This window comes from Thamnophis sirtalis, unplaced genomic scaffold (genome assembly GCF_051295495.1).
Source record: "Thamnophis sirtalis isolate CommonGarterSnake01/CBP01778 unplaced genomic scaffold, rThaSir2_p1.2 scaffold_4, whole genome shotgun sequence".
Taxonomy (NCBI): Eukaryota; Metazoa; Chordata; class Lepidosauria; order Squamata; family Natricidae; genus Thamnophis; species Thamnophis sirtalis.
Window position 1 is genome coordinate 2,580,742 of NW_028261384.1, and position 26,966 is coordinate 2,607,707.

The 26,966-nt window shown below is 48.5% G+C and overlaps 1 protein-coding gene, 1 long non-coding RNA gene and 1 other non-coding gene across 3 annotated transcripts; 1 reads left to right on the plus strand and 2 right to left on the minus strand.

Moving 5' to 3' along the window:
* Positions 1 to 1,463: 1,463 nt before the first annotated feature.
* Positions 1,464 to 3,143, minus strand: LOC148045744 (uncharacterized). Its single transcript, XR_015696224.1, has 3 exons — positions 2,844 to 3,143; positions 1,999 to 2,107; positions 1,464 to 1,750 (listed from the first exon to the last, which is right to left on the minus strand). It is a non-coding gene; the product is annotated as an uncharacterized LOC148045744 (long non-coding RNA).
* Positions 2,461 to 2,597, minus strand: LOC148045745 (small nucleolar RNA SNORA9). The gene has a single exon (XR_015696546.1). It is a non-coding gene; the product is annotated as a small nucleolar RNA SNORA9 (small nucleolar RNA).
* A 2,260-nt stretch (positions 3,144 to 5,403) lies between the features above and the next one.
* Positions 5,404 to 26,745, plus strand: CCM2 (CCM2 scaffold protein). Its single transcript, XM_014063868.2, has 10 exons — positions 5,404 to 5,611; positions 9,413 to 9,586; positions 11,835 to 11,918; positions 14,392 to 14,575; positions 16,604 to 16,740; positions 17,680 to 17,815; positions 22,147 to 22,204; positions 23,837 to 23,975; positions 24,823 to 24,961; positions 25,408 to 26,745. The coding sequence occupies exons 1-10, from the start codon at positions 5,582 to 5,584 to the stop codon at positions 25,686 to 25,688; spliced, it is 1,362 nt and encodes a 453-aa protein (XP_013919343.1). The 5' UTR covers positions 5,404 to 5,581; the 3' UTR covers positions 25,689 to 26,745.
* Positions 26,746 to 26,966: the final 221 nt, after the last annotated feature.

Genomic DNA, 26,966 nt, shown 5'->3' on the forward strand with positions numbered 1-26,966 from the left:
TCCCCCCTTAAAGCATTCTGGATGGGGGATTCTGGGAGTGGAAGTCCCCTCTTAAAGGATCCTGGATGGGGGATTCTGGGAGTGGAAGTCCTCCCCTCTTAAAGCATCCTGGATGGGGGATTCTGGGAGTGGAAGTCCCCTCTTAAAGCATCCTGGATGGGGGATTCTGGGAGTGGAAGTCCCCTCTTAAAGCATCCTGGATGGGGATTCTGGGAGTGGAAGTCCTCCCCTCTTAAAGCATCCTGGATGGGGGATTCTGGGAGTGGAAGTCCTCCCCTCTTAAAGCATTCTGGATGGGGGATTCTGGGAGTGGAAATCCTCCCCTCTTAAAGCATCCTGGATGGGGGATTCTGGGAGTGGAAACCCTCCCCTCTTAAAGCATCCTGGATGGGGGATTCTGGGAGTGGAAGTCTTCCCCACTTAAAGCATCCAGGCTGGGGGATTCTGGGAGTGGAAGTCCTCCCCTCTTAAAGCATCCTGGATGGGGGATTCTGGGAGTGGAAGCCCTCCCCTCTTAAAGCATCCTGGCTGGGGGATTCTGGGAGTGGAAGTCCTCCCCTCTTAAAGCATCCTGGATGGGGGATTCTGGGAGTGGAAGTCCTCCCCTCTTAAAGGATCCTGGATGGGGGATTCTGGGAGTGGAAGTCCCCTCTTAAAGGATCCTGGATGGGGGATTCTGGGAGTGGGAGCCCTCCCCACTTAAAGCATCCAGGCTGGGGGATTCTGGGAGTGGAAGTCCTCCCCTCTTAAAGCATCCAGGCTGGGGGATTCTGGGAGTGGAAGTCCTCCCCTCTTAAAGCATCCTGGATGGGGGATTCTGGGAGTGGAAGTCCTCCCCTCTTAAAGCATCCTGGATGGGTGATTCTGGGAGTGGAAGTCCCCTCTTAAAGGATCCTGGATGGGGGATTCTGGGAGTGGAAGTCCCCTCTTAAAGGATCCTGGATGGGGGATTCTGGGAGTGGAAGTCCCCTCTTAAAGGATCCTGGATGGGGGATTCTGGGAGTGGAAGTCCCCTCTTAAAGGATCCTGGATGGGGGATTCTGGGAGTGGAAGCCCTCCCCTCTTAAAGCATCCTGGCTGGCGGATTCTGGGAGTGGAAGTCCTTCCCTCTTGAAGCATTCTGGCTGGGGGATTCTGGGAGTGGAAGTCCTCCCCTCTTAAAGCATTCTGGATGGGGGATTCTGGGAGTGGAAGTCCTCCCCTCTTAAAGCATCCTGGATGGGGGATTCTGGGAGTGGAAGTCCTCCCCTCTTAAAGGATCCTGGATGGGGGATTCTGGGAGTGGAAGTCCTCCCCTCTTAAAGCATCCTGGCTGGGGGATTCTGGGAGTGAAAGCCCACCCCTCTTAAAGCATAGCTGACTGGGGGATTCTGGGAGTGGAAGTCCACACACCTGTCAAGTTTGACACACGCTGCTCTAGCGTCTGATGACGCGGATTAAAATGCTGACCTGTAATCATGGCAAGATACGGAGCAGAATCTTCTTTTGCATAAAGTTTTTATTTTTTTTTCAACATGTCAAAAGTTTTATTTTTCAATTAAACAGTGAATGTTGTCTGGGTGTAAATAGTTTTGAAAGGTAGCAACCACGTTTTACCAGAGCCGAATCTTCAAAGCTGACTTGCGAACAAAACCGTCTTGAGTGAAGAGAAGCAACTTCGGAGGAAGCCAATTCCGCCTTCATTTGGAGTGGTGAGGACAGAAGTTGAACAAACTCACACCCGCCTTCCGGGGTTGTGCGAAAGCGGCCACTGTGAGGGCCCAAGAGAGGAAGACAAGACAGATTTGAGAACCAGAGAAGGCACAAAATGCTTTCTTTTCCTCCCTGCCAGATCCATGGAGCCAGAAAAATCAGATCTGGTGGCACAACGCCAATTCCAGGCTCCACGTCGGTCGTAAAACAAGGACTACCTGGTAAGAAAGGTCATCTTAAGATGGCGAGAAAAATTCGGGATCCTTATTTTTTTTTTGAAACCCCCCAACTTCGACTAGTCCTTACCTGAGTAAGCACCAGAAGGGCCGGGGATGATGGTAATTGGTGTCCCACACATCCCGAAGGCACCTTCAACAGGAGAAGCATCACGGTGAGGAGAGACGGTTAGATTCTCCTAGACAAAAAAGAGAGGACTCAAATTAGAAGGAAGAGATATTTCCAGGCTGAATTACATTAGTCCTTGGTTAGTGACCGTCGTAAGTAGGAGTCAGTTGCCGCAATGGCAACGGAAAACTGGACTTGCAACCGTTTTTCCACACAACCTTAGCAGCAACTGACTCATATTTATGACAGTCACAGCGCCCCAGGGTCACCTGATCCCCCTATTATGACGGTCAACGGGGAAGCCTAGATTCTTACAACTGCAGGGATTCGCTTAGTGACCGCCAACAGGGATAGTTGCAAAAGGGGAGGGGGGGAGAGAAATCATTTGGCAACAGGAATGTGGTCGTAAAGGCAAGGATTATCTCTTGTCCGGGATTTCTATAACCTTTCCCTGGAAAAGGGCAGGGAGAGGCCTCAAACCGTCCCGGGGTTGTTTTTGCAAACACAACAGGAATGATCGGGGTCATTGACGAGACCCAGCCACGCTGGAAGGTTTGCGTACTTGCGACGGCTTCCGACGCAGATGCGAATCCTATCCCCAAGTTAGAAAATACTATTTTACCAAACATTAAGGGAGATAAACCAAGAAAGAGGCAGAGAACGACTCACAACAAATGCAAATTTGGTTTGCAAAGGGTTGTGGCTTGCAACACACACCCTACGGTCACACAATTCGTTCCTTCTCCAAGGCCCCCCTTGGAAAAGAATCAATTCGGGGAAAAAATTACAGCTACTTTTTGACTTACATTCATTTAGCGACTGTTGGAAGTTAAAACCGTCATCGAAACAAAGCGAATCATGAGGAGTCCTCGCACAACAGCATACAACCCCATGGTTGTGCGAGCCAAATTCGGGGGAATTTGGCAAAATGGCACCAGTTGCCATTTGTGACCTTCCCGGTAGCCATCATCAAGAGCGGAAGCCGGATCTGCTGTACGCCCACATGATTCGCTTAACACCCATGGCAAAAATTGGGTGCAACTCCCTTAGCGACCGATGAGCTGGGTCAGAAATTCTCATCCCAATGGTCTTTGGTGAAGCCAAGTGTTCCCTGTACACAAATAGGAAAAGAACATTACAACACTACGCTCACTGTCCCTGTATGTGCAGATACAGATGTAAAGTGTATGTGATAGATGTATACACAGATACATACATGTAATATCTATTCGCATGTGTATAGAAATGTCTATATTTATATATCTATATACATATTTATCTGTATATATCTCTATAGATTAAATACAAATATTAAATAGGATACATACACGCACATATATATCCTATATCTATCTATCTATCTATCTATCTATCTATCTGTCATCTCTCATCTTTCCCTCTCTAATCTATCTATCTATCTCTCCCTCCCCCCTCTCTCATCTATCTATCTATCTATCTATCTATCTATCTATCTATCTATCTATCTATCTATCATCTTATCTATCTATCTATCTGTATCTATCTATCTATCTATCTATCTATCTATCTATCTATCTATCTATCTATCTATCTATCTATCTGTATCTATCTGTGTCTGTCTGTCTGTCTGTCTGTCTGTCTATCTATCTATCTGTACGATGGATATAAATGAGATATAGATATGGATAGATAAGGATAGATGAAGAATAGATGATGAGACGGATGGATATAGATTAGAATCAGTATTTTTCAACCTTGGCAACTTGAAGATGTCTGGACTTCAACTCCCAGAATTCCCCAGCCAGCATTCGCTGGCTGGGGAATTCTGGGACTTGAAGTCCAGACATCTTCAAGTTGCCAAGGTTGAAAAACACTGGATTAGATAGATGTCTGTTCATACCGATCTACACGTTCCCCGAGTCTTTCGGGGGGTCAAGAGTCCCTCCCGCAAACCCGCCGGAGACTCACCCGCATGGCCGCACCGAGCCCGGCGGTCTTCATCGATCCGCCGCTTCGGATGGAGGCAGATCCACGTTGCAGGGCGTCCAGCTGCTCCCCTCGCCATGTCTTCCCTCGGCACTCTTCCATCGCTCCGCCCCTTCTGCGCACGTGATCTGCCGCGATCAATGGGCTTCTGGTTTCTCCTCCCGTTCTCGTGCGCTCGAATGGACTGGGCCGTTCGACCAATCACTAAAAGGGGCGGGACTAAGAAAGGGAGCATGAGATGCCCACCCTCAATGAACGTGTAGTTTTTTTTTTCCTCCCGCCCTAGGGCGTTTAAAGTTCGGAATGAACCAGGCGTCCAACCAATCACGACTGGAGGGGGCGGGACCAAGAAAGGGAGTATCATCTTACTATTTCCGGTGTTAATTGCCGCCCTCAAAGAGCTTGTAGTTTTTTCTGGCACTTTAGACTCCCGAAGAAGGAATGAATCAGGCGTCCAACCAATCACGATCGAGGTTCGGACTCCAGGGGTGGGACGGAGGACGGATTAATACTTCCGATCTGAAGTTGCACTTAATAGAGAACAGACAACGTGATGATAATAATATCTACTATCTGTAATAATAATAATATCCACCAGCAATAATAACAAACAATAACAACAACCAACAATGCTTACTTTCCTTAATATAGTATTTGATATAATTCTAAAGAATATTAATGTTTTCTGAGGAGCTATTATAGATTTTATAACTTCTTCCAATTCCTGTTGGTGAATAAAGAGTTCTATACCATCGGAACCTTTCTTATTTTTCATAGATCTATGTCTTCATTTAAATAGATAAGCTACTCTGAGTTTTTCTAAAATCACAGATCTATGTATCGGATAAGTATGTATACTATCTCGGAACCTTTCTATATTTATAGATCTATGTCTTCGGATATACTATTCTCCTTTATTAATATTTATACTATCCCGGAACTTTTCTTTAATTACGTAGCATATGAAAATATGAAAATATTATACAGTACTATTCCCCATTATTAATATTTATATTGTCCATGAACTTGTCTATTTCATATAGCTATCTCTTCGTATAAATATTTGTAGTACTCAGGAACCTTTCTAAAATTTCATAGATCTTTGTCTTCGGATGAACATTTATACCATTCTCCTTTATTTGTGTTTATACTATTCCGGAATCTTTTTATTATATCTTAGATCCATGTCTTTGGATGAACATTTATACTACACCGGAACCTTTCTAATTTTCATCGCTCTACCTTCGCTAGTTCGGGATTGGTTCACGCATGCGCTTCGGGCCTACGACGAGCCGGCTAGCCTTAGTCTCTTCTCCTCCGCGGAGGACTGACGTCAGTCCTCCACCTAGCCGAGCGTCGTCGCCAGGCATGAAGGAGAGGCGCGCGCGCGGGGCATGCCGGGAACGCCGCCGACGCCCAAGATGGCGGCAGTATTAAAAAGTTGGTGCCGGGGCGGCGTCGGCGGCGCTTTTCCGAGCTCGGCTTGAAGCCTCTGGGGGCTTTCCCAAGGCGGCGATGGCGGGGCAGTGAAGGGCGAGGGGAGCCGGCGGGGAAGATGCCTCCGGGCCCCGCCTGAGACATGGAGGAGGAAGGCAAGAGGGGCAAAAAGGTGAGAGGGGCGTGGCCTTTGGGCCAGAGGGAGGGGCTTGTTTCTATGGGGGCGGGGGGAAGGCTTCTGTAGGCGGTGGCTTCGCACTACAGAGCCCATCCTCCAAAAGGGTGATCCACTAAACCAGAGAATATCGTCAATGGCTTAGGACTACAAAGCCCATCTTTCAAAAGAGTGACCTGCTACACAGTCTATCATCAATGGAGACAACAGAGCCCATCCTCTAAAAAGTCGATCTGCTATAGAGCCTGTCACCCTTGGACTACATAGCCCCATTGTCCTCTCTGCGACTTGGGCATCCTGGCAGGAGAGTTGTGCTGATTGGGCTTTGCTCCCACCCCCACCCTGAATTTGGTCTTGGACTACAGAGCCCATCATCCCAAATGGTAATGGACTTGGACTCAATGGTATCGGTCTACGTAGCACATCATCCTCCACCTTCGGCCTTCTAGAGTTCTGCTGGGTGCATTTTCTCCACACACACACACACCCAAATTTGGCTTTGAACTACAGATCCCAGTGCTGGACTCTAGAGCCCATCATCCTCAATGGTGTTGGAATATATAGCCCATCGTCCTCTCTGCCTTGGGCATCCTGGGAGGAGAGTTGTGGTGGTTGGGCTTCGCTCCCCCCCTCCCAAATCTGGGCTTGAACTGTCGTCCTCAATGGCATTGGACTACAAAGCCCATTGTGCCCTCTACGCCTTGGACATCCTCGGGTGGCAGGAGGGCTGGGCTGGTTGGCCTTTGTTCTCCTACCCCCCCAAATTTGGAGTGGCCTTGGAGCACACAGAGCCCTTCATCCCAAATGGACTGGAAAGTCCGTCACCCCAAATGGCAATGGACTACAAAATCCATCATCCTTGCCACCCCTTGGGCGTCCTGGGGGATGGTGGACTCTGGGGTTCATGGATGGAGGAGCTGTATTGGTTGGACTTTTTTCTCTCCCCCTCTCTCCTCCAAAAGGGTGAAGGGCTACAGAGCCCATCATCCTCTGCGCCAGGGCATCCTTGGTGTGCTGTGCTGGTTATGTCTCCTGAGTTTCAAGGTTCCTTCCCCTGATGGTCCTTTGCCTGTATGACCAAAATAGATCTGATAGCCCATTTTCCCCATAATTCAAATTAATGAATTTCTATTCTTCACTCCAGGAGATTCTTTCTCTCTTTTCTTCTCTCTCTCCGTCTTTTTCTTTCTCTTTTCCTTGTTCTCTCATTCTCCCTTTGTCTCTTAATCTGCCTCTCCCTCTTTCTCTGTCTCTCTCTCACATTTCTCCCTTTTTCATTGTCTTTCCCTCATTTTCTCATTCTCTCTCTTATTCTGCCTGTTTTTCTCTCTCCCTCCCTCCCTCCCTCTCCCTCTTTCTTTCCCTCATTTTCTTTTTCTTTATTACTTTCCCCTGTTTTCTCATTCTCATTTTCTCTCTCTCATTCTTTCCCTCTTTCTCTCTTTCTTTTTCCCTCCCTCATTCTTTCATTCTCTCCCCCACTCTGTCTCTTTCTCTCTCATTCTTTTTTTATTCTCTCAACTCTTACTTTCCTTCCTCCCCTCCCCTTCTCTCATTCTCTTTCTCATTCTATCCCATTCTCTTACTTTTACAATTACCTCGGGACTAGAACTCCCAGTCTCCTGGTTCCTTGGTCAGCACAGGGTCCATGAAGTTTTGAAGGTGGATATTAGATGGGAAATTTGTCAACCATCTTGACCATACCAAAATGGAATGAATACTGTAGATAGATAGATAGATAGATAGATAGATAGATAGATAGATAGATAGATAGATAGATAGATAGATGATAGATAGATAGATAGATAGATAGATAGATGATAGCTAGATAGATAGATGATAGATAGATAGATAGATAGATAGATAGATAGATAGATAGATAGCTAGATGATAGCTAGATAGCTAGATGATAGATAGATAGATAGATAGATAGATAGATAGATAGATAGATAGATAGATAGGTTGATATTTTTATATTTTTAAGGGTGTGTTTATATATATATACATACATGCGCGCACACACAAACACACATAAAGGATGTGGTATTACCGACAACCCTCATAGTTTCTCACACTTCCTGTCGATCTATTATGGTTACAAATGCCACAAATAAAGACATTTCTTTTCCTTAGTAAATGTGTTGGCTTTTACCTAGGAAAAATTTTTAAACGCAAAAGCTCGTGTTTTTCAGAATGAAATTTGCAAAGGCAGAGAGTCCTTCCAACTTTCATATGTGTCATCCAAACAAATTTCATGCCACAGTCACACACAAAAAATCTGTGAGATGAACCCGTTGTCCTCTCTGCCCCTAGAGATAGCTTTTTATTTCATAACAGCTGAAACGAGATCAAGATCGTTCCAATTAATTCTTGCAATTAATTCTTGCAATTAATTCCTGACTGGTTTCCCTTGTGGAATGGAATTCATCCTTCAGGGTAATTGTGTACATTTCTGAATTGACACTTTGGTCGGGGGGGGGGGGGAGATCTACCCGATCATAACCGACTTACCACTACAATGGAGCCTGAAACGCTAAGGGGGACAGTTGTTCAGAGAGGGTGTCCCAGTTATGTGACTTTTCTTGCCACCGGTAAGTGAATCACCGCTGTTGGCCCACTAGGAAGCTGGTCGTTGAGTCGATCCGGCTTCCTGCTTGAGAGAAAGTCACAAAAGGGGACACAACAACGGTCCTAAATATGAACCAGTGATCCTTTTGTTGCCTTGCTTAACAACGGTCACAATTGTGAGTCAAGGACGGCCAGAATTATGGCTTGTTCCAAAGGATGTAGGATAGTTTAGGGTCATATTTCTCAAAGTCGGCAACTTGGAAGATGTGAGGACCTTTCATCCTTTTTAAGACAGGGGGACTTCAATTCCCAGAATTACCCAGCCAGGTATCTGAGGAATTCTGGGAGTTGAAGTCCCCCATGGCTTAAAGTTGCTGAAGTTGAGAAAGACCGGCTCGGCGGTTAAAATAGCTGATCGGGAGCAGCGAAATCTAGTCCTCCCGCATCTTAGAGATTCCATTAATTCTCTTTCCCCATTGAAAATTTAAAAAAGATTTCGTGGCTTGCCTGAAGTCTACACAATTCGTTTGATATTTACTCTCACTATGTTGGTTGTGTGTTGTGTTGGATGGAGTTTTGTTGAAACACTGAAGAAGCCACAAGTGTTGCTTAAACTCCTTCCGAGACCATCTTGAATGCTCCGGGATTCTCATTCGGTCACATTTAAATCCGTGGTCGCTCTCCGTGGTCTCGTCCTGCCGTTTGGAGGCCCGTGTGATACACTCAGACGCTCTTTTGCAAAGATTTGAGCACCCTACCCCCCCCCAAAAAAAACCATCTCACCTCTACAGTTGTTTCCTTGGGGGAGTATCTCGGATTTTTCCCCCTCCTCGCCGATAGCTGGTTGTTGCGCTCACCAGCTCCATCCGTCGGAGGAAGCTGTGGTTTTCTCTGCATCCGCTCTCACTCATGAGAAACAGTTGCCAGTCAGCCCTCCCTTTCTGCAAATGCGCGAGTCTTTATCTCTGGTAAGATAAGTAACTCTCTGGTAAGGCGGCCGACGGCAGACTCTTCCAGGTAGTTCCCCTTCCAGAGGATAACGATGGAAAACGAGGTAAGGGACCGGTGATCGTCCCGTCGTCTTTGCAGGAATGGCGTGGATATTTTCCTCTCTTCGTTGCCCCACCCCCTAAACCCTTCTCTCCCCTGCCCGTCCGAAACTCCCCACTCTTGATTCCGTCAAATGCGGGCAACCCGCTCTTCTCCCCCCCCCCATCTCTTTACTTGCAGCCTGGGATCGTCTCCCCGTTCAAGCGGGTCTTCCTGAAAGGGGAGAAGGGGCGCGACAAGAAAGCCCAGGAGAAAGTCACCGAACGGCGGGCACTGCACACGGTCCCGTTGGCTTTGCCGGATCGCTTCGAGCCGGACGTCCTCTTGAATGACTACATCGAGAAGGAAGTGAAGGTAAGGCTGACCTCGTCTTGAATGGAGGGACGTTTGAAGGGACTCGTAGAGCGGGAAGGGACCTTGGAGGTCTTCCCCCCTGCTCAGGCAGGAGACCCTCATCTCCTCTTCTTCCTCCTCCTCCTCCTCCTCCACTTCATAACAGACTTTTTTTTTCCAATATATTTTTATTATTTTTATATTTAAAACAATGTAAAGTCGAAGTGACCATACATTCACATTATATATAGCTAGTCTCAGTCATTGACAATTAGCCTACTTAATACATTGAAGAGCCGAGGTGGCGCAGTGGTTAGGGTGCAGTACTGCAGGCCACTTCAGCTGACTGCTATCTGCAGTTCGGCTGTTCAAATCTCACCGGCTCAGGGTTGACTCAGCCTTCCATCCTTCCGAGGTGGGTGAAATGAGGACCCAGACTGTAGGGGTGATATGCTGACTCTGTAAACCGCTTAGAGAGGGCTGAAAGCCCTATGAAGCGGTATATAAGTCTAACTGCTATTGCTATTGTGTGTCCTTCTGTCCAATCGCAATATATACAGTTTGTTCCAGTCTTGTCACCTTGTCTTATACCAGTCATAAAATCTGTTCCAGGCTTCAAAATATTCTGATTCCCACTTTATTTTTAAGTTCAAGAGTGAACCTATCTGCTTCCACACAGGCCAACACTTTTCTGATTATATCTACCTCTGATGTGTATATTTTTTCCAATACTGCGCAAAAGTTATGCGTGCCGCACACTTCATAACAGTTTTAACAACTGTGTGACTCACCTAACAACACAGAGATTCGTTTAACAACTTGAGGGAGTTACTTAACCATGCGACTCACTTAATAACTGCAGGGATTCACTTAACAACCGCGGAAAGAAATCGTACAAGAACAGTTGGAAGAGAGTTTGGAGATCTTCTACTCCAGCCCTCTGTTGAAGCACCACATCCTCCTCTTCCTCCTCCTCCTCCTCCTCCACCACCTCCTTTTTCTGCTTAAAACAACAGAGTTGGAAGGGACCTTGGGGATCTTGGAGGTCTTCTAATCTAACCCTTTGTTCAAGCAGGAGACCCTCCTCTCATGTGAATAACAGAATTGGAAGGGACTTTGGAGGTCTTCTAGTCCAACCACCTGCTCAGACTCCCCATTCCTGCTCCTCCCTTTTCCTTTTCTTCTTCCTTCTCCCTTCTCCTCTTCTCCTTCTCTTTCTCCTTTTTCTCCCTTCCCCTCTTCCTCCTCTTCCTCCTTTCTCTTCTTTCTCTTCCATCTCTTCCTCCTCCTCTTTCTCCTTCCTCCTCCTCATCTTCCTTCTCTTCCTCCTCTTTCTCCTCCTCTTCCTCCTCCTCCTCCTCCTCCTCCTCTTCCTCCCTCTTCTCTTCTTCGTCCTTCTCCTCCTCCTCCTCTTCCATTTCTTCCTCCTCTTTCTCCCTTCTCCTCTTTCTCCTTCCTCCTTCTCCTTCTCATCTTCCTTCTCTTCCTCCTATTTCTCCTCCTCCTCCTCTTCCTCTCTCTTCTCCTCTTCTTCGTCCTTCTCCTCTTTTCTTTCTCCCTTCTCCTCTCTTCCTCCTCCTCCTCTTCCATCTCCTCCTCCTCTTCCTTTTCTTCCTCTTTCTTCCTTCTTCTTTTCTCTTCCTCCTCTTCTTCCTTTCTTGCTACTCTTTCTCCCTTCTCCTCCTATTCCTTCTCTGACCCCCTGCTCCAGCACAGTGACCCCCATCCGGGAGGCCCAGCCACCAGGGCCCTTGGGGTGGTTTGCCAGGTGGCTTGACTCCTGTCTACGTTGAGCACAGGTGGACCACACAAATAATCCTCGACTTACGACCATGGGTGGGTGGGAAGGGTAGAAGAGAGAAGGAAAATTTTGAAGGTGGGTCTCAAACGCAGCACCTCCAAAACTAATAACAGGTCGTCCTGTGTCACAACTGCAGCATTTTTGTTCTAAGTAAGACAACGAAGCACTTTCGGGTCTATTTTACGACTCCCTTCCCACCATTGTTGCGGGAATCACTGCGATGGTTAAATCAGTGGTTGTTAAGTGAACAGGGGAATCACGGAAACCTTCCCCTCTCCTGCCCCCCCTCCCCCCGAGATGCCACGACCGTCCTAAATACGAGTCTGTCTGAATTTTGATCCCCTGATCACAGGAGAAAAACTGACCTCTTTTTTTTTTCCAGGGCCGTCATAAGATCAAATGGTCACTAAGTGAACTGTTTCTCTTTCATTGTAATTCCCCCCCCCTTTTTTTTTTTTTGCTTTTCAGTATTTGGGCCAAATAACGTCGGTTCCAGGATACCTGAATCCCTCCAGCCGCACCGAAATTCTTCATTTAATCGACACTGCAAAGGTAGGCGACCCTTTCCGCCCGCAAGTCCTCGACTTAGAACCGTTCCAAGTTATGACGGCGCTGGGGGGGGAAAAGCACGACTTGGGAGCATTTTTCACACTTACGACCGGTATTATACACCCTTGTGACCGTCAGAGTGTTTTGCCGCCATTCAGGGAGATGCAGATCTGGAGTCTTGGCAACTGACTTGTCTTTACGACGGTGGTGGTGAATGGGATCTCCTTCGGACAAGTCACAGGGGAAAGTCGGATTCACTTAACGACTGTGTGACTAATTCAACTGCTGCAGTGTCACAGGGAAGAAAAGCCAGATTTACTTAATGCCCATGTAACTTAATTGAACCACTGCAGCGATTCACTTAATGACCTGTATGACTAACGAACTGCATCGATTCATTCAACGCCCATGTGATTAATTGAACCGATGCAGCAATTCACTTAACGACCTGAAAGATTGTAAAGTGGAGCGAAGCTCACTTCCCAAGTCACCCCTAGCCCCAGAGATTCCGTGCTCCGTTCCCGTCATAAGTCGAGGACTACCTGTGTTCTCAGTGAAACTATCGAGAAATATTTATGATGTGATCATCCTGAGGTGGAGAAGGGTTCATTTAGTGACTGAAGTTACGAACGCGACTAAGGGTCATGTTTCGCGCTTACGACCACCGCAGCATTCACCCCAGCAGTCAGGAAATCCTAGCTTGACTCATACTTACAACGACGTCCCTCAGGACGCCGTGATCCCCTTCTATGGTCCCTGAACAAGCCAAGTCAATGGGATTCACTTAACGGCTGGGGGAATTAATTTAAGAATGGCAGTGATTCACTTAAGGAATCAAGCTAAAGGCGTAAAATGGAGCAACTTTCCCTTATCCCACGTCCCTCTTAGAAACATATATTTTGGGGCTCCGTTTGTGGTCGTAAGTTGAGGAGTAAATGTATTGACTTGCTCCCACTGAACAATCTCATTTGAGTTTCCGTCCTGACATAAGAGGACATTTCACAATCTAATACAACCAGTCCTCGAACCTACGACCACACAGAGCCCGGAACTAAGAGATATTTGCGAAGTGAGTGTGACTCCATTTTACCGACTTCCTTACCACTGTTGTAAGGTGAATCGCTGCGGTCGTTAAGCGAGGGGTGCGGTTGTTAAGTGATTTTGGTTTCCCCCTTGATTTTGCTGGTTGGAAGAGGGATGGCTTGAGCCTCCCCAGGATGCTGTGACCGTCATAAATACGAGTCGGTTATCAAACGTCGGAATTTATAGTGTGTCACTGTGGGATTTGCTGCAATGGTCATAAGTGTGAAAATCAGTCGCGAGTCATTTTTTTTCTCGCAACTTCAAACAGTCAGCTATAAGGGGGAACTTCACTGAGAATACCTCCTGCTCCTTTCTAGCACTGATGACATTCCCTAGTTAGGTCATGAGACGTCTGCAAGGAAACCACCCAGCTCAGAGAGCACCAAGGACTCCACAGTCCTTTTCCTCCTCCTCCTCCCCCTCCTCCTCCTCCTCCTCCTCCTCCTCCTCCTCCTCCTCCTCCTCCTCCTCCTCCCCCTCCTCCTCCTCCTCCTCCCCTTCCTTCCTTCCTTCCTTCCTACCCCAACATCCCCACTTCCTAGTTAGCCCACGAGATGTTTGCAAGGAAACCACCCAGCTCAGAGGGCACCAAGGATTCAACAGTCCTCCTCCTTTCCTTTCCTTCCTTCCTTCCTTCCTTCCTTCCTTCCTTCCTTCCTTCCTTCCTATCTACCTACCCCGACACCCCCACTTCCTAGTTAGCCCACGAGATGTTTGCAAGGAAACCACCCATCTCAGAGGGCACCAAGGATTCAACAGTCCTCCTCCTTTCCTTTCCTTCCTTCCTTCCTTCCTTCCTTCCTTCCTTCCTTCCTTCCTTCCTATCTACCTACCCCGACACCCCCACTTCCTAGTTAGCCCACGAGATGTTTGCAAGGAAACCACCCAGCTCAGAGGGCACTAAGGATTCAACAGTCCTCCTCCTTTCCTTTCCTTCCTTCCTTCCTTCCTTCCTTCCTTCCTTCCTTCCTTCCTATCTACCTACCCCGACACCCCCACTTCCTAGTTAGCCCACGAGATGTTTGCAAGGAAACCACCCATCTCAGAGAGTACCAAGAACCCCACAGTCCTTTTCCTCTTCTTCTTCTTCTTCTTCCTCCTCCTCCTCTCCTTCCTTCCTATTTATCTGCCTACCTACCTACACATCCACCCTGATGACGTTTCCTGGGTGGGTCATGAGATGTCTGCAAGAAATCCGCCCAGAGCATCCAGGACGGCAAAGTTTCCACGCTTCCTCCCTTTCCCTGAGAGACATCCCTGTTTTGGGCCCTCCTGAGCCCCTTGGCAAAGAAGGGGAGTTTTCCCTCCCCCCCTCCCCATTTTCCCATCGGGAATAGTTTGGGGAACGGCCCCCTCTCTTCTTTTTCTCTCTCTCTCTCTCCCGCTCCCACAGAGGGCTCACCAGCTTCCCGGCCAGCTGACTCACGAGCACGACGCCGTGGTCAGCGTCTCGGCTTACAACGTCAAGCTCCTCTGGCGCGACGGCGAGGACCTCATCCTCCGGGTGCCCATCCACGACATCGCGTCAGTGTCGTATATCCGAGACGATTCGTCCCATCTGGTGGTCTTGAAAACAGGTAGGTGGGGAGAAGGGTGAGTCCTCGGCTTTACGACCGCCAAGGGGGACGTGTCTTTCCGTTGTTGAGCAGTACGAGCGGGTCACAGCTTGCTTCAGGAGTTTTATCACCCCGTCGTTAAGTGAATCCCTACCCATTGGAAGCGGGCGGAAGTCACTTCACCACTGTCTTCCTTTGTGACATAAAGCATTGTTGAGTCGAAGACTACCTGGACCCGAGACACTTACAGGGCCTACATTGGCTTCTGTTGCCTTTTTTCTCCCTGGTTGTTAAGTGAATCATGACCGTCATTAAGTGAGTCATGTGGTTGTTAAGCGGGTCCATTGACTTGGCTTGTTGGATATCGGCTGAGGAGGTTGCCAGTGGAGAATCACGTCACCCAGGGACGTTGCAACAGTTACAAATGCCGATGGTCTCCCACTACAACGCTTCACTTAGTGACCATTCAGAGTTATGGGAAAAATGATCGTGGGACCGTTTTTTTCTTCACACTTAACAGCCGTTGTGGTGGTCATGCGATCGAAATTTGGAGACTTCAGGACTGAGTCGTATTTACGACGGTCCCCTTTTGCAACCTCCCGACAAGCAAAGTCAATTTTGGAAGCTGGATTCACTTAACGGCTATATATTGAACAACAGCCACAGTGATTCACTTAACAGCAGGTGGCAATGGACGGAAAAACACAGACAAAATTTCACAAATGTTTCTCTTAGCAACGGAGATGTGGGGGCTTAATTGCAGTCGTAAATTCAAGGACCACCCGTATGCGGTTGTTCAAAATGAGTCACGCCCTTCTTTGTGGCCTTCATGCTGCAGTGGTAAAGCAAATCACGATGGTTGTTAAGCGGATTGCCTCAGTCGTTAAGCCTCTTGACTTGGCATGTTATCATTTATCCTGTATCTCTATCATTAATCAATGTTTGTCTGTCTGTCTGTCTCTACCTCTATTATCTGTACCTGTCTATCATCTATGTATTATCTATATCTCTATATCACCATATTTATCTGTCTATAATATCTCTATCATCTCTATATCATCTATTATCTATCTTTCTATTATCTGTCTATCCATCCATCTATTCTATCTATATCTATCTTATTTCTATGTCTGTCTGTCTGGCTGTCTATCTCTATCCATTGATCCATCTATTCTATCTATCATCTATCTTATCTATCTATCTATCTATCTATCTATCTATCTATCTATCTATCTATCTATCTATCTATCTATCTATCTATATCCATCCATCATTCTATCTATCTATCATCTCTCCATCCATCATTCTATCTATCTATCTATCATCTATCTATCTATCTATCTATCTATCTATCTATCTATCTATCTATCTATCTATCTATCTATCTATCTATCTCATCTATCCTCTATCCATCTATTTATCTATCCATCCATCATTCTATCTATCTCACTCTATCTTATTTCTATGTCTATCTGTCTGTCTATCACTATCCATTGATCTATTCTTTCTATCTGTCTGTCTGTCTATCTCTCTCTCTCTCTCTGTCTATCTATCTATCTATCCGTTTATTCTATCTATCTATCTATCTATCCATCTATCTATCCATCCATCCATCATTCTATCTATCATCTATCCATCCATCTATTCTATCTATCATCTCTCCATCATTCTAGCTATCATCCATCTATCTATCTATCTATCTATCTATCTATCTATCTATCTATCTATCTATCTATCTATCTATCTATCATCTATTCATCTATTCTATCTATCATCTATCCATCATCTATCCTATCATCTATCCATCCATCCATCTATTCTATCTACCCATCCATCATCCATCCATCCCATCCATCCATCCATCCATCCATCCATCCATCTATTTGTAATTATGTCTGTCTACCTATCATCTATCCCCCCTCCCTCTCCAAACTTCCCTCCCTTCCAGCGCTGATGATGATCCCTAGTTGGGTCCTGAAACGTCTACTACAAGGCGGGAGGGGGGTGGGCGGGGGGCCGTCTCCACTCACAGCCTCCGTTTTTTCTCAGCTCAGGACCCCGGCATCTCCCCCAGCCAGAGCCTTTGTGCCGAAAGCACCAAAGCTCTCGCCTCGGGCTCTCTCTCGGAGAGTGGCGTGGTGCCTGTCGAAGCCTGTTGCCTGGTGATCCTCGCCACAGAGAATAAGGTTAGATCCTCGGCCCCGCGGGCGCCCTGCGGTTTTCTTTTGGGTCCTCCTGCCCGAATTGCCCTCCAATGTTTTTTAATTTATTTCATTATTAAATCGAATACGTCTCTCCTCCCCGTCTTCCTGGCTTATATGTCTTAAGGCTGGACTAGAATTCACCGTTGCCCGGTGATTGGCCCAAAGCCACCCAGCTGGCTTCATACCTAAACCAGAACTAGAACTCACTGTCTCCCGGTTTCTAGGCCCAACCGGTGACGTACATTTCCAAGATCCTGGTTTGTCTTAATGTTTCCGCCGAGGACAACATAACTTGGTTCCCGAGAAGATCATGTGGGAGGGTTAGATCTTCCCTCCCCTTTAGTGACTGAACCGTCACCTTCCGAACCCAGCTCCCAGCGGTCCCCAGCGCAGTCCCCCCCCCCCCGAACTTACCACCCCGATTGAGCCCCAGATTCCTGTGGCTAAGTGAGAAATTCGCTCCGTGAGTTGTGTCCCGTTTTATGACGTCTCCTGCCCCGTCCGTTCAGGTAATCCCTGCCATGGTCGTTAAGGGAGTCAGACTCCCTTTAGTTGCAAAAGGGGAGGGGGGGTTGCTGGACCAGCAGGACGCTGCGACCATCGTAAATATGAGTCCGTGGCCAAATGTCCGAATTTGGTTCCTGTAACCTTTTGGGGGTGCCACAACGGTCGTAAGGGCAAAGAACCGTCCTTTTTTGGGGGGGGGCCGTCATAACTCCGAACAGTCACTAAGCAAAGTGTTTTAAGTCAAGTGGACTTCCTGTTATTAGCCGCCCTCGGCGTAGCATCGATGGGCCGCTTTCTCCTCAATGTGGTAGGTTTCTACCAGAACCTCCATCTTCTGGAAGTTCTCACCTTCTTCTGAAGGACTTCTTGGAAGGGGTGTCCACCTCACCTCCGTTGGGTTCCTCCTTCCTCCAGGTCACGGGTGAGGAACTCTGCTCCCTCCTCAGCCAAGTCTTCCACATCGTTTACACGGAATCTACGATAGACTTCCTGGACAGAGCCATCTTCGATGGGGCCACCACGCCCACCCGGCATCTCTCCATACACAGCGGTAAGGAGACACCTCTTCCGGAGGCCCTTGGATTCATGGAGCAGCCGTCGAGATGGCGTCTCTCCCTCCTCCCGGGGGCGGGAAGAAGAGGCTTCCTCCTTCGAGTCAGGTTTACGGGTGGGAGGTTGGATCAGGAGGTGTTGGTGGCCTGTTGAGGTTCCTCAGGAGAGATCGTCTCCAGAACATGGTCACAAGGAACGTCCATAGTTGGAAAGATGGAGGTTGAAATGAGGGCGATGGGCCCTCGGGGATTTACTCCCAAGAGAAGAGAATATTTGTATCTCTGAGCTGGGTTCTTTTTCCTTGCAGACGTCTCGTGACCCAGCTAGGGAAACTCATCAGTGCTAGTGGGGTGAAAGTAGGAGAAGGAGAATGGAGGAGGAGGAGAAGGACTGTGGGATCCTTGGTGCTCTCTCAGCATCATCTCCAACTCCTTGTTGTTTTGCTCCTCCTCCTTCTCCTCGTTCTCTTTCTCCACTTTGTCTTCCTTCTCCTTGTTCTCATTCTCCTCCTGTTCCTCCTCTTTCTCATTCTCATTCTTCTCCTTGTTCTTCTTTGTCTCCTCCACTTTGTTCTCCTAGTTCTCATTCTCCACCTGTTCCTCTTTCTCATTCTCCTTCTTCTTCTCCTTCTTCTTCTTCTTTTTCTTCTTCTCCACTTTGTCCTCCTCCCGTTCTTTGTCTTTTTCATTCTTATTCTTCTCCTTCTCCACTTTGTCCTCGTTCTCCTCATTCTCCTCCTGTCCCTCCTCCTCTTCTTCCTGCCTCGTCCTCCTCCTTGTTCTCATTCTCCTCCTATTCCTCCTCCTTTCTGTTCCTCCTCAACTTCTTTGTGCTTCCTGCCCTCCTCGTTCTCCTCTTCCTCTCTTCCTCCTCCTCATTCTTCTTCTTGTTCTCCTCCTCCACTTTGTCCTCTTCCTCCTTGTCCTTCTCCCCTGTTCCTCCTCCTCGTTCTTCTCCTTGTTCTTGTCTGTCTCCTGCACTTTGTTCTCCTTGTTCACATTCTCATTCGCCTCCTGTTCCTCCTTTTTCTCATTCTACTTCTTCTTGTTCTTCTCCTCCTCAACTTTGTCCTCCTTCTCCTCCTTTCCTCGTTCTTCTTCTCCTCCTGTCCCTCCTCCTCCTCCCCTGCCTTGTCCTCCTCCTCGTTCTCATTCTCCTCCTCTTCCTCCTCCTTTCTGTTCTCATCTTCTTTGTGCTTCCTGCCCTCCTCCTCCTCTTCCTCTCTTCCTCCTCCTCCTTGTTCTTCTCTGTCTCCTGCACTTTGTTCTCCTTGTTCACATTCTCATTCTCCTCCTGTTCCTCCTCTTTCTCATTCTACTTCTTCTCCTTGTTCTCCTTCTCCACTTTGACCTCCTTCTCCTCCTGTTCCTCGTTCTTCTCCTCCTATTCCTCCTCTTTCTCATTCTTCTTCTCCTTCTTCTCCATTTTGTCCTTTCCCTCATTCTCCTCCTGTGCCTCCTCCTCCTCTTCTTCCCTTCTCCTCCTCCCCCGCCTTGTCCTCCTCCTCATTCTCATTCTCCTCCTATTCCTCCTCCTTTCTGTTCTCATCTTCTTTGTGCTTCCTGCCCCCCTCCTCCTCCTCCTCTTCCTCTCTTCCTCCTCCTCTTCGTTCTTCTTGTTGTTGTTCTCTGACTCCTCCACTTTGTTCTCCTTGTTCTCATTCTCCTCCTGTTCCTCCTCTTTCTCATTCTACTACTTCTCCTTGTTCTTCTCCTTCTCCTCCACTTTGTCCTCCTTCTCCTCCTGTCCTCCTCTTTCTCATTCTTCTTCTCCACTTTGTCCTCCTTCTCCTTGTCCTCCTTGTCCTGTTCCCCCTCCTCATTCTTCTCCTTGTTCTTCTCTGTCTCCTGCACTTTGTTCTCCTTGTTCACATTCTCCTCCCGTTCCTCCTCTTTCTCATTCTACTTCTTCTCCTTGTTCTCCTTCTCCACTTTGTCCTCCTTCTCCTCCTGTTCCTCGTTCTCCTTCTCCTCCATTTTGTTCTTCTCCTCATTCTCCTCCTGTCCCTCCTCCTCCTCTTCTTCCGTCCTATTCCTCCCCCTTTCTGTTCCTCCTAATCTTCTTTGCGCTTCCTGCCCTCCTCCTCTTCCTCTCTTCCTCCTCCTCCTCGTTCTTCTCCTTGTTCTTCTCTGTATCCTCCACTTCGTTCTCCTTGTTCTCGTTCTCATTCTCCTCCTGTTCCTCCTCTTTCTCATTCTACTTTTTCTCCTTGTTCTCCTTCTCCACTTTGTCCTTCTTCTCCTCCTGTTCCTCGTTCTTCTTCTCCTCCTATTCCTCCTCTTTCTCATTCTTCTTCTCCTTCTTCTCCATTTTGTCCTTTCCCTCATTCTCCTCCTGTCCCTCCTCCTCCTCTTCTTCCCTTCTCCTCCTCCCCCGCCTTGTCCTCCTCCTCGTTCTCATTCTCCTCCTATTCCTCCTCCTTTCTGTTCTCATCTTCTTTGTGCTTCCTGCCCCCCTCCTCCTCCTCCTCTTCCTCTCTTCCTCCTCCTCTTCGTTCTTCTTGTTGTTGTTCTCTGACTCCTCCACTTTGTTCTCCTTGTTCTCATTCTCCTCCTGTTCCTCCTCTTTCTCATTCTACTACTTCTCCTTGTTCTTCTCCTTCTCCTCCACTTTGTCCTCCTTCTCCTCCTGTCCTCCTCTTTCTCATTCTTCTTCTCCACTTTGTCCTCCTTCTCCTTGTCCTCCTTGTCCTGTTCCCCCTCCTCATTCTTCTCCTTGTTCTTCTCTGTCTCCTGCACTTTGTTCTCCTTGTTCACATTCTCCTCCCGTTCCTCCTCTTTCTCATTCTACTTCTTCTCCTTGTTCTCCTTCTCCACTTTGTCCTCCTTGTCCTCCTGTTCCTCGTTCTCCTTCTCCTCCATTTTGTTCTTCTCCTCATTCTCCTCCTGTCCCTCCTCCTCCTCTTCTTCCGTCCTATTCCTCCCCCTTTCTGTTCCTCCTAATCTTCTTTGCGCTTCCTGCCCTCCTCCTCTTCCTCTCTTCCTCCTCCTCCTCGTTCTTCTCCTTGTTCTTCTCTGTATCCTCCACTTCGTTCTCCTTGTTCTCGTTCTCATTCTCCTCCTGTTCCTCCTCTTTCTCATTCTACTTTTTCTCCTTGTTCTCCTTCTCCACTTTGTCCTTCTTCTCCTCCTGTTCCTCGTTCTTCTTCTCCTCCTATTCCTCCTCTTTCTCATTCTGCTTCTTCTCCTTGTTCTCCTTCTCCACTTTGACCTCCTTCTCCTCCTGTTCCTCGTGCTTCTCCTCCTCCTATTCCTCCTCTTTCTCATTCTGCTTCTTCTCCTTGTTCTCCTTCTCCACTTTGTCCTCCTTCTCCTCCTGTTCCTCGTTCTTCTTCTCCTCCTATTCCTCCTCTTTCTCATTCTGCTTCTTCTCCTTGTTCTCCTTCTCCACTTTGTCCTCCTTCTCCTCCTGTTCCTCATGCTTCTCCTCCTCCTATTCCTCCTCTTTCTCATTCTCCTTCTCCTCCATTTTGTTCTTCTGCTCATTCTCCTCCTGTCCCTCCTCCTCCTCTTCTTCCCTCCTATTCCTCCCCCTTTCTGTTCCTCCTAATCTTCTTTGCGCTTCCTGCCCTCCTCCTCCTCCTCTTCCTCTCTTCCTCCTCCTCCTCGTTCTTCTCCTTGTTGTTCTCTGTCTCCTCCACTTTGTTCTCCTTGTTCTCATTCTCCTCCTGTTCCTCCTCTTTCTCATTCTTCTTCTTCTCCTCCACTTTGTCCTCCTTCTCCTTGTCCTCCTTCTCCTGTTCCCCCTCCTCATTCTTCTCCTCGTTCTTCTCTGTCTCCTGCACTTTGTTCTCCTTGTTTACATTCTCATTCTCCTCCCGTTCCTCCTTTTTCTCATTCTGCTTCTTCTCCTTGTTCTCCTTCTCCACTTTGTCCTCCTTCTCCTCCTGTTCCTCGTGCTTCTCCTCCTCCTATTCCTCCTCTTTCTCATTCTCCTTCTCCTCCATTTTGTTCTCCTCATTCTCCTCCTGTCCCTCCTCCTCCTCTTCTTCCCTCCCATTCCTCCTCCTTTCTGTTCCTCCTAATCTTCTTTGCGCTTCCTGCCCTCCTCCTCCTCTCCTCCTCCTCCTCCTCTTGAAGCCCCTTCCCTCCTAGCAGGGAAAATGTTCAGAAACGAGGGGGAGACCCCCTACTCATAACCTTCGTTCCCTGTCGGAGGGGCCAGGGTCTCCAAAGCTCCACAGATACTCCTTCTGCAGGTGGACCGCCCCCCCCGAGGGGCTTGTGCCCAAGGTTTGCTGTCAGAAAGGACCGTCTCGGGTGGGGGTGGGGAGCCTGAAGCCCCCACCCACCCCCTGCCCTGTCCTGAAGCCCGGTTCTCCCCCCACAGATGACTCATCCACCAAAGTGGACATCAAGGACCCCTATGAAACCGAAGCCAGCACATTGTGAGTTCCATTCCCCCTGGGGAGGGTCTCTCATCATCCCTACAGGTCATCCTCGACTTATAACGACCGACACGGGGGGGGGGGGTCCCAGATTTTGGCCGCCGGGATGGTGGAGGGAGTTTTGGCTCCGTTTGACGAGCTTTCGTGGCCGCCGTCATTAAGCAAATCACTGCAGCTGTTCAGTGAGTCGGGCAGGGGTTAAGCGAAAGGGGGGGGGGGTCGCGTTAATCTTCGTAAGTACACACCAGGTTCAAAGAGTCCAAATTTTGACCACAGGACCAGAGAGATGCAGCGATGGTCATAAGTGTGAAAAATGGTCATAAGTCTCTCTTTTTTTAAAAGAACTGTTTTAAGGTCCAAATTTTGATCACTTGACCATGAGGGGGTGCTTCAAGCGTCGTTAGTGCGAGGACTGGGTGAAAGTCACCCTTTTTGGGGGGTGTTATTTTAACCACCAAATTTTGATCACCTGGCCATGGGGATGCTACAATCGTCGTAAGTGCGAAGACTGGGTGAAAGTCACTTTTTCAGCACCGTTTTTAACTGCCAATTTTGATCACGTAAGCGTGGGGGTGCTTCAATGGTCATAAATGCGAGGACTAGCGGAAATTCACTTTTTCAATACTGTTCTGAGTGCCAATTTTGATCACGTAAGCGTGGGGGGGTCCTTCAATCGTCATAAATGCGAGGACTAGCTGAAATTCACTTTTTCAATACTGTTCTGAGTGCCAATTTTGATCACGTTAGCGTGGGGGTCCTTCAATCGTCATAAATGCGAGGACTAGCTGAAATTCACTTTTTCAATACTGTTCTGAGTGCCAATTTTGATCACGTTAGCGTGGGGGGGGGTCCTTCAATCGTCATAAATGTGAGGACTAGCTGAAATTCACTTTTTCAATACTGTTCTGAGTGCAAATTTTGACCACGTAAGCGTGGGGGTGCTGAGAAGGTCGTGAGAGGTGTGCCTCTAAGCCACTTTTTCAGCACCGTCGTAACTTTCACCACTAAACGAATGGTCGTAAGTCGAGAACAACCTGGACTGTCCCCGATGAGGTTTGCTTTGGATGTGCGGCCGCATAAGTACTCCTCCTCTTACATCTAGCGACCATTCCAAGTTACGACGGCATTTTTTGCACCAACTACCCTTGGGGCATCTCTTATGATCCAAATTCTGACTCACATTTATGACGATCGCAGCATCCCAGGTTGACGCAGATCCCCAAACTCAACAGGGAAGCCGCATTCATTAAACGGTGGGGGTGACTTATTTAACAACCGCAGCACAGGAGGACCAGAGAAATCCATACAAAGGTGGCGAAATGAATTTTAAACGTCTCGTCTAGTGACCAAAACGTGAGTGGATGCTCGGTTTCAGTCGTACATCGAGAACTGCCTCTTATTATTATAATTATCGGCGATAAGTTTTCTCTCCAAATGGAATTGAAATGGAGTACAGCTATCGGACAGGGAGTCCTCGATTTACGGCAGTGGGAAACCTAGTGGCCATCCCTGGTCCCAAGCTCCACCCCCTCCAGATTCGAGGCCCAGGCCACCCCTTTGGAAGGTCCCGGAATCACTTGTGTGTGTGTGTGTCTCTCCCCCCCCCCCCGCCAATCCCCCGTGTCTTTCCAGCTCTTTCCCAGAATCCTTGGATACGGCTGGAAACTCCCCCACCTCTTTCTCGGCCCAGCCGTCACCCCCCGCCAAAACAGCCAGCGACAGCGAATTGAGCACGACGGCCACGGAACTCCTACAGGACTACATGATGACGGTAAGTGGAACGAGAGAAGGAAACCCTCCCCCCCCCAAAGAAGAGTAGGAAGGTTGCCCCCCCGGAGGTCATCTAGTCCAACCCTTTTCTCGAGGAGGAGACCCTTGTGGAATCATAAAATGGCAGTTGGAAGGTACCTTGGAGGTCATCCAGTCCAACCCCCCCCCCCTTCTTGAGCAGGAGATGCTTGCGGAATAAACGTGGTTTGGAAGGGACCTTGGAGGTCATCTAGTCCAACCCCCTTCTTGAGCAGGAGATGCTTGCAGAATAAACGTGGTTTGGAAGGGACCTCGGAGGTCATCTAGTCCTACCCCCCCTTCTTGAGCAGGAGATGCTTGCAGAATAAACGTGGTTTGGAAGGGACCTTGGAGGTCATCTAGTCCAACCCCCTTCTTGAGCAGGAGATGCTTACAGAATAAATGTGGTTTGGAAGGGACCTTGGAGGTCATCTAGTCCTACCCCCCCCTTCTTGAGCAGGAGATGCTTACAGAATAAACGTGGTTTGGAAGGGACCTTGGAGGTCATCTAGTCCTACCCCCCCTTCTTGAGCAGGAGATGCTTGCAGAATAAACATGGTTTGGAAGGGACCTTGGAGGTCATCCAGTCCAACCCCCTGCTGAAGAAGCAGGTTCGGCATGCTTTAAAAGGGGAGGACTCCCAGAATCCCCCAGCCAGCTTCCTTATGTTTTATTTAGAAAGGCCTAATTTCCATAAACCATAAGTGGTGAGTTTTAACTTCTTGGAGAAAACGAACAATCTACCTTGTACCATTTATCGAAACTTGGTTTACTTCTAATGTTGGTTTGTCTTTTTATTTTGAGTTAACCGCGTTCCTCCTCCGTTCTAGTTACGGACGAAGCTTTCCTCGCATGAGATCCAGCAGTTCGCCATGCTTCTGCACGAGTACCGCAACGGGGCCTCCGTCCACGAGTTTTGCGTCAACCTGAGACATCTCTACGGGGACAGCCGGAAATTCCTCCTGCTGGGTAACCTTTTCCCCAACCGGTGTGGGATTCCCCCCCCCCCCCGTTAATTTGGATTGTGGGTAGTTGGCTTATCCTGGCTAGTTGAGTTGGCTTCAACCGTGGGGTCCTTGGTGCTCTGTGAGTGTGGTGGTTTTGTGACAGACATTTTATTGCCTGACTAGGGAACATCATCAGGGCTAGGAGGGAGAGGGAGAGGGGTGTGAATGGAGGAAGGAGTGGGAGAGTCCTTGTTGCTCTCTGAGTTGGGTAGTTTCCTTGGAGGCGTCTCGTGACCCAACTAGTAAACATCATCAGTGCTACAAGTGATTGTGGAGAGGAGGAGGATGACGACTATGGGGGTCCTTGGTGGTCTCTGAGCCGGGTGGTTTTTTTCAAGGTCCCGCGTTCGAGTCCTCTGACAGGCCTTCTCCGCTGAGTCCCCTGACCACCTTCTTCCTCCTCCCAAGGTCTCCGCCCCTTCATCCCCGAGAAGGACAGCCAATACTTTGAGAACTTCCTGGAGACTATTGGCGTGAAGGACGGACGGGGGATCATCACGGATAGCTTCGGGAGATACCGGTGGACAGTGAGATCCGTCTCCAACTCCACCACCAACGGCAATGGCGCCACCGGAAGCTCCGATGACCAGTCGGCGCCGTCGGAGGGCGACGAGTGGGACCGGATGATCTCCGACATCAGCAACGACATCGAAGCCTTGGGGTGCAGCTTGGATCAAGATTCGTCGTGATCTGGGCAAGGACCCCGAGAGACATTGGAGCTTTCTGTTTCCCCCCCCACTCCATCCCTTTTCTTTCTCCTCTGCCTCGTTTCCCAAAGTTCCCCCGAGACTCTCAATCCCCGGCCATTTCTCCAAGCACGGGTGCTCATCGCTGCGTGTCTGTGTGAGTGAGTGGATTGTGGAGAAGCCACAAACCCCAGGAAGGTCCTCAGAAGCTTTCCCCCTGGGGGAGGGGTGGTGGTGGTGGTGGTCTATCTCCTATCCATGGTTTTCTGCACCTTTCTACTGCTTGCGTGCTTGTCTGAATGCGTGTTCCTGGACATTTCTTGCTGTTGAAATTCCCAGTGGTTGTCCTTACATTTAAAAAGCAGGAGGAGAAGCCGTTGAGGCGCTCCACAGCTCCATTTGACGATGGGAGATGAACTGCTCCTGTTGAACCCACCAGCTGGTCTTCCTGGGAGTCGGTTGGGACATCCGTAAGTCTGGTGGGAGGGCAGTGGATTCAAACTCGGGGCTCCCTGCAGGCAAGCAGGGTTGACCTCAGGGAGGGTAGAGAACCCTTAATCAGCTCTCCTTCAAGACGAGCCGCAGCTCCTCGGCTCATCCACGTGAGTCCAAATCTTCCCCGATCATGGCCAAATCCGGTCCGTTCCAAGCAGCCGGGCCTCAGTGAGGAACCTGGCCTCCCTCGTGCACAAGCAGGATGGTGTGGGTGTGGATTTCATGGTGGACTTCTATATGGGACATTTCTAATCCTGGTTTATTTTTTATTTTTTTTAAAGAGCAAGAAGGAGAGGGAACATATACATATGTACATGTGTTGTATATATTATACATACAAATGCACAGATATTTTTCTAAGCGTGTTTCACGCCACCGAGAGCTCTCCTGGCTTCGATAAACTGACATGTATGCTCTCTTAGCGCTCTGGGGAGACGGACATCTGTGTCTTTTTTTTTTTTTTTAAAGCGCACCAAAGATTGTCGGGCTGTTGTGTTTTCTGTTAAACAAACACCGGTTTTGAATAATAATAAAAAAAAGCTGGCCCATGGAAGACCAACCACGACGAGGGACTTGAGAACTTCTTAGCTTTACATGTCGAGAAACTGACCAGGACACAGGCCGGTTTTGTCTGTGTGATATTGAAGGCCGAGGTGAGGAACACCTCCAGAAGTTGCAGGTGCTCCGTGACTGGATGTTTTTAAGGAAAAGATTGGACAGCCAGTAGTTTGAAATGGTAGAGGGTCTCCCGCTTGGGCAGGGGGTTGGACTAGAAGACCTCCAAGG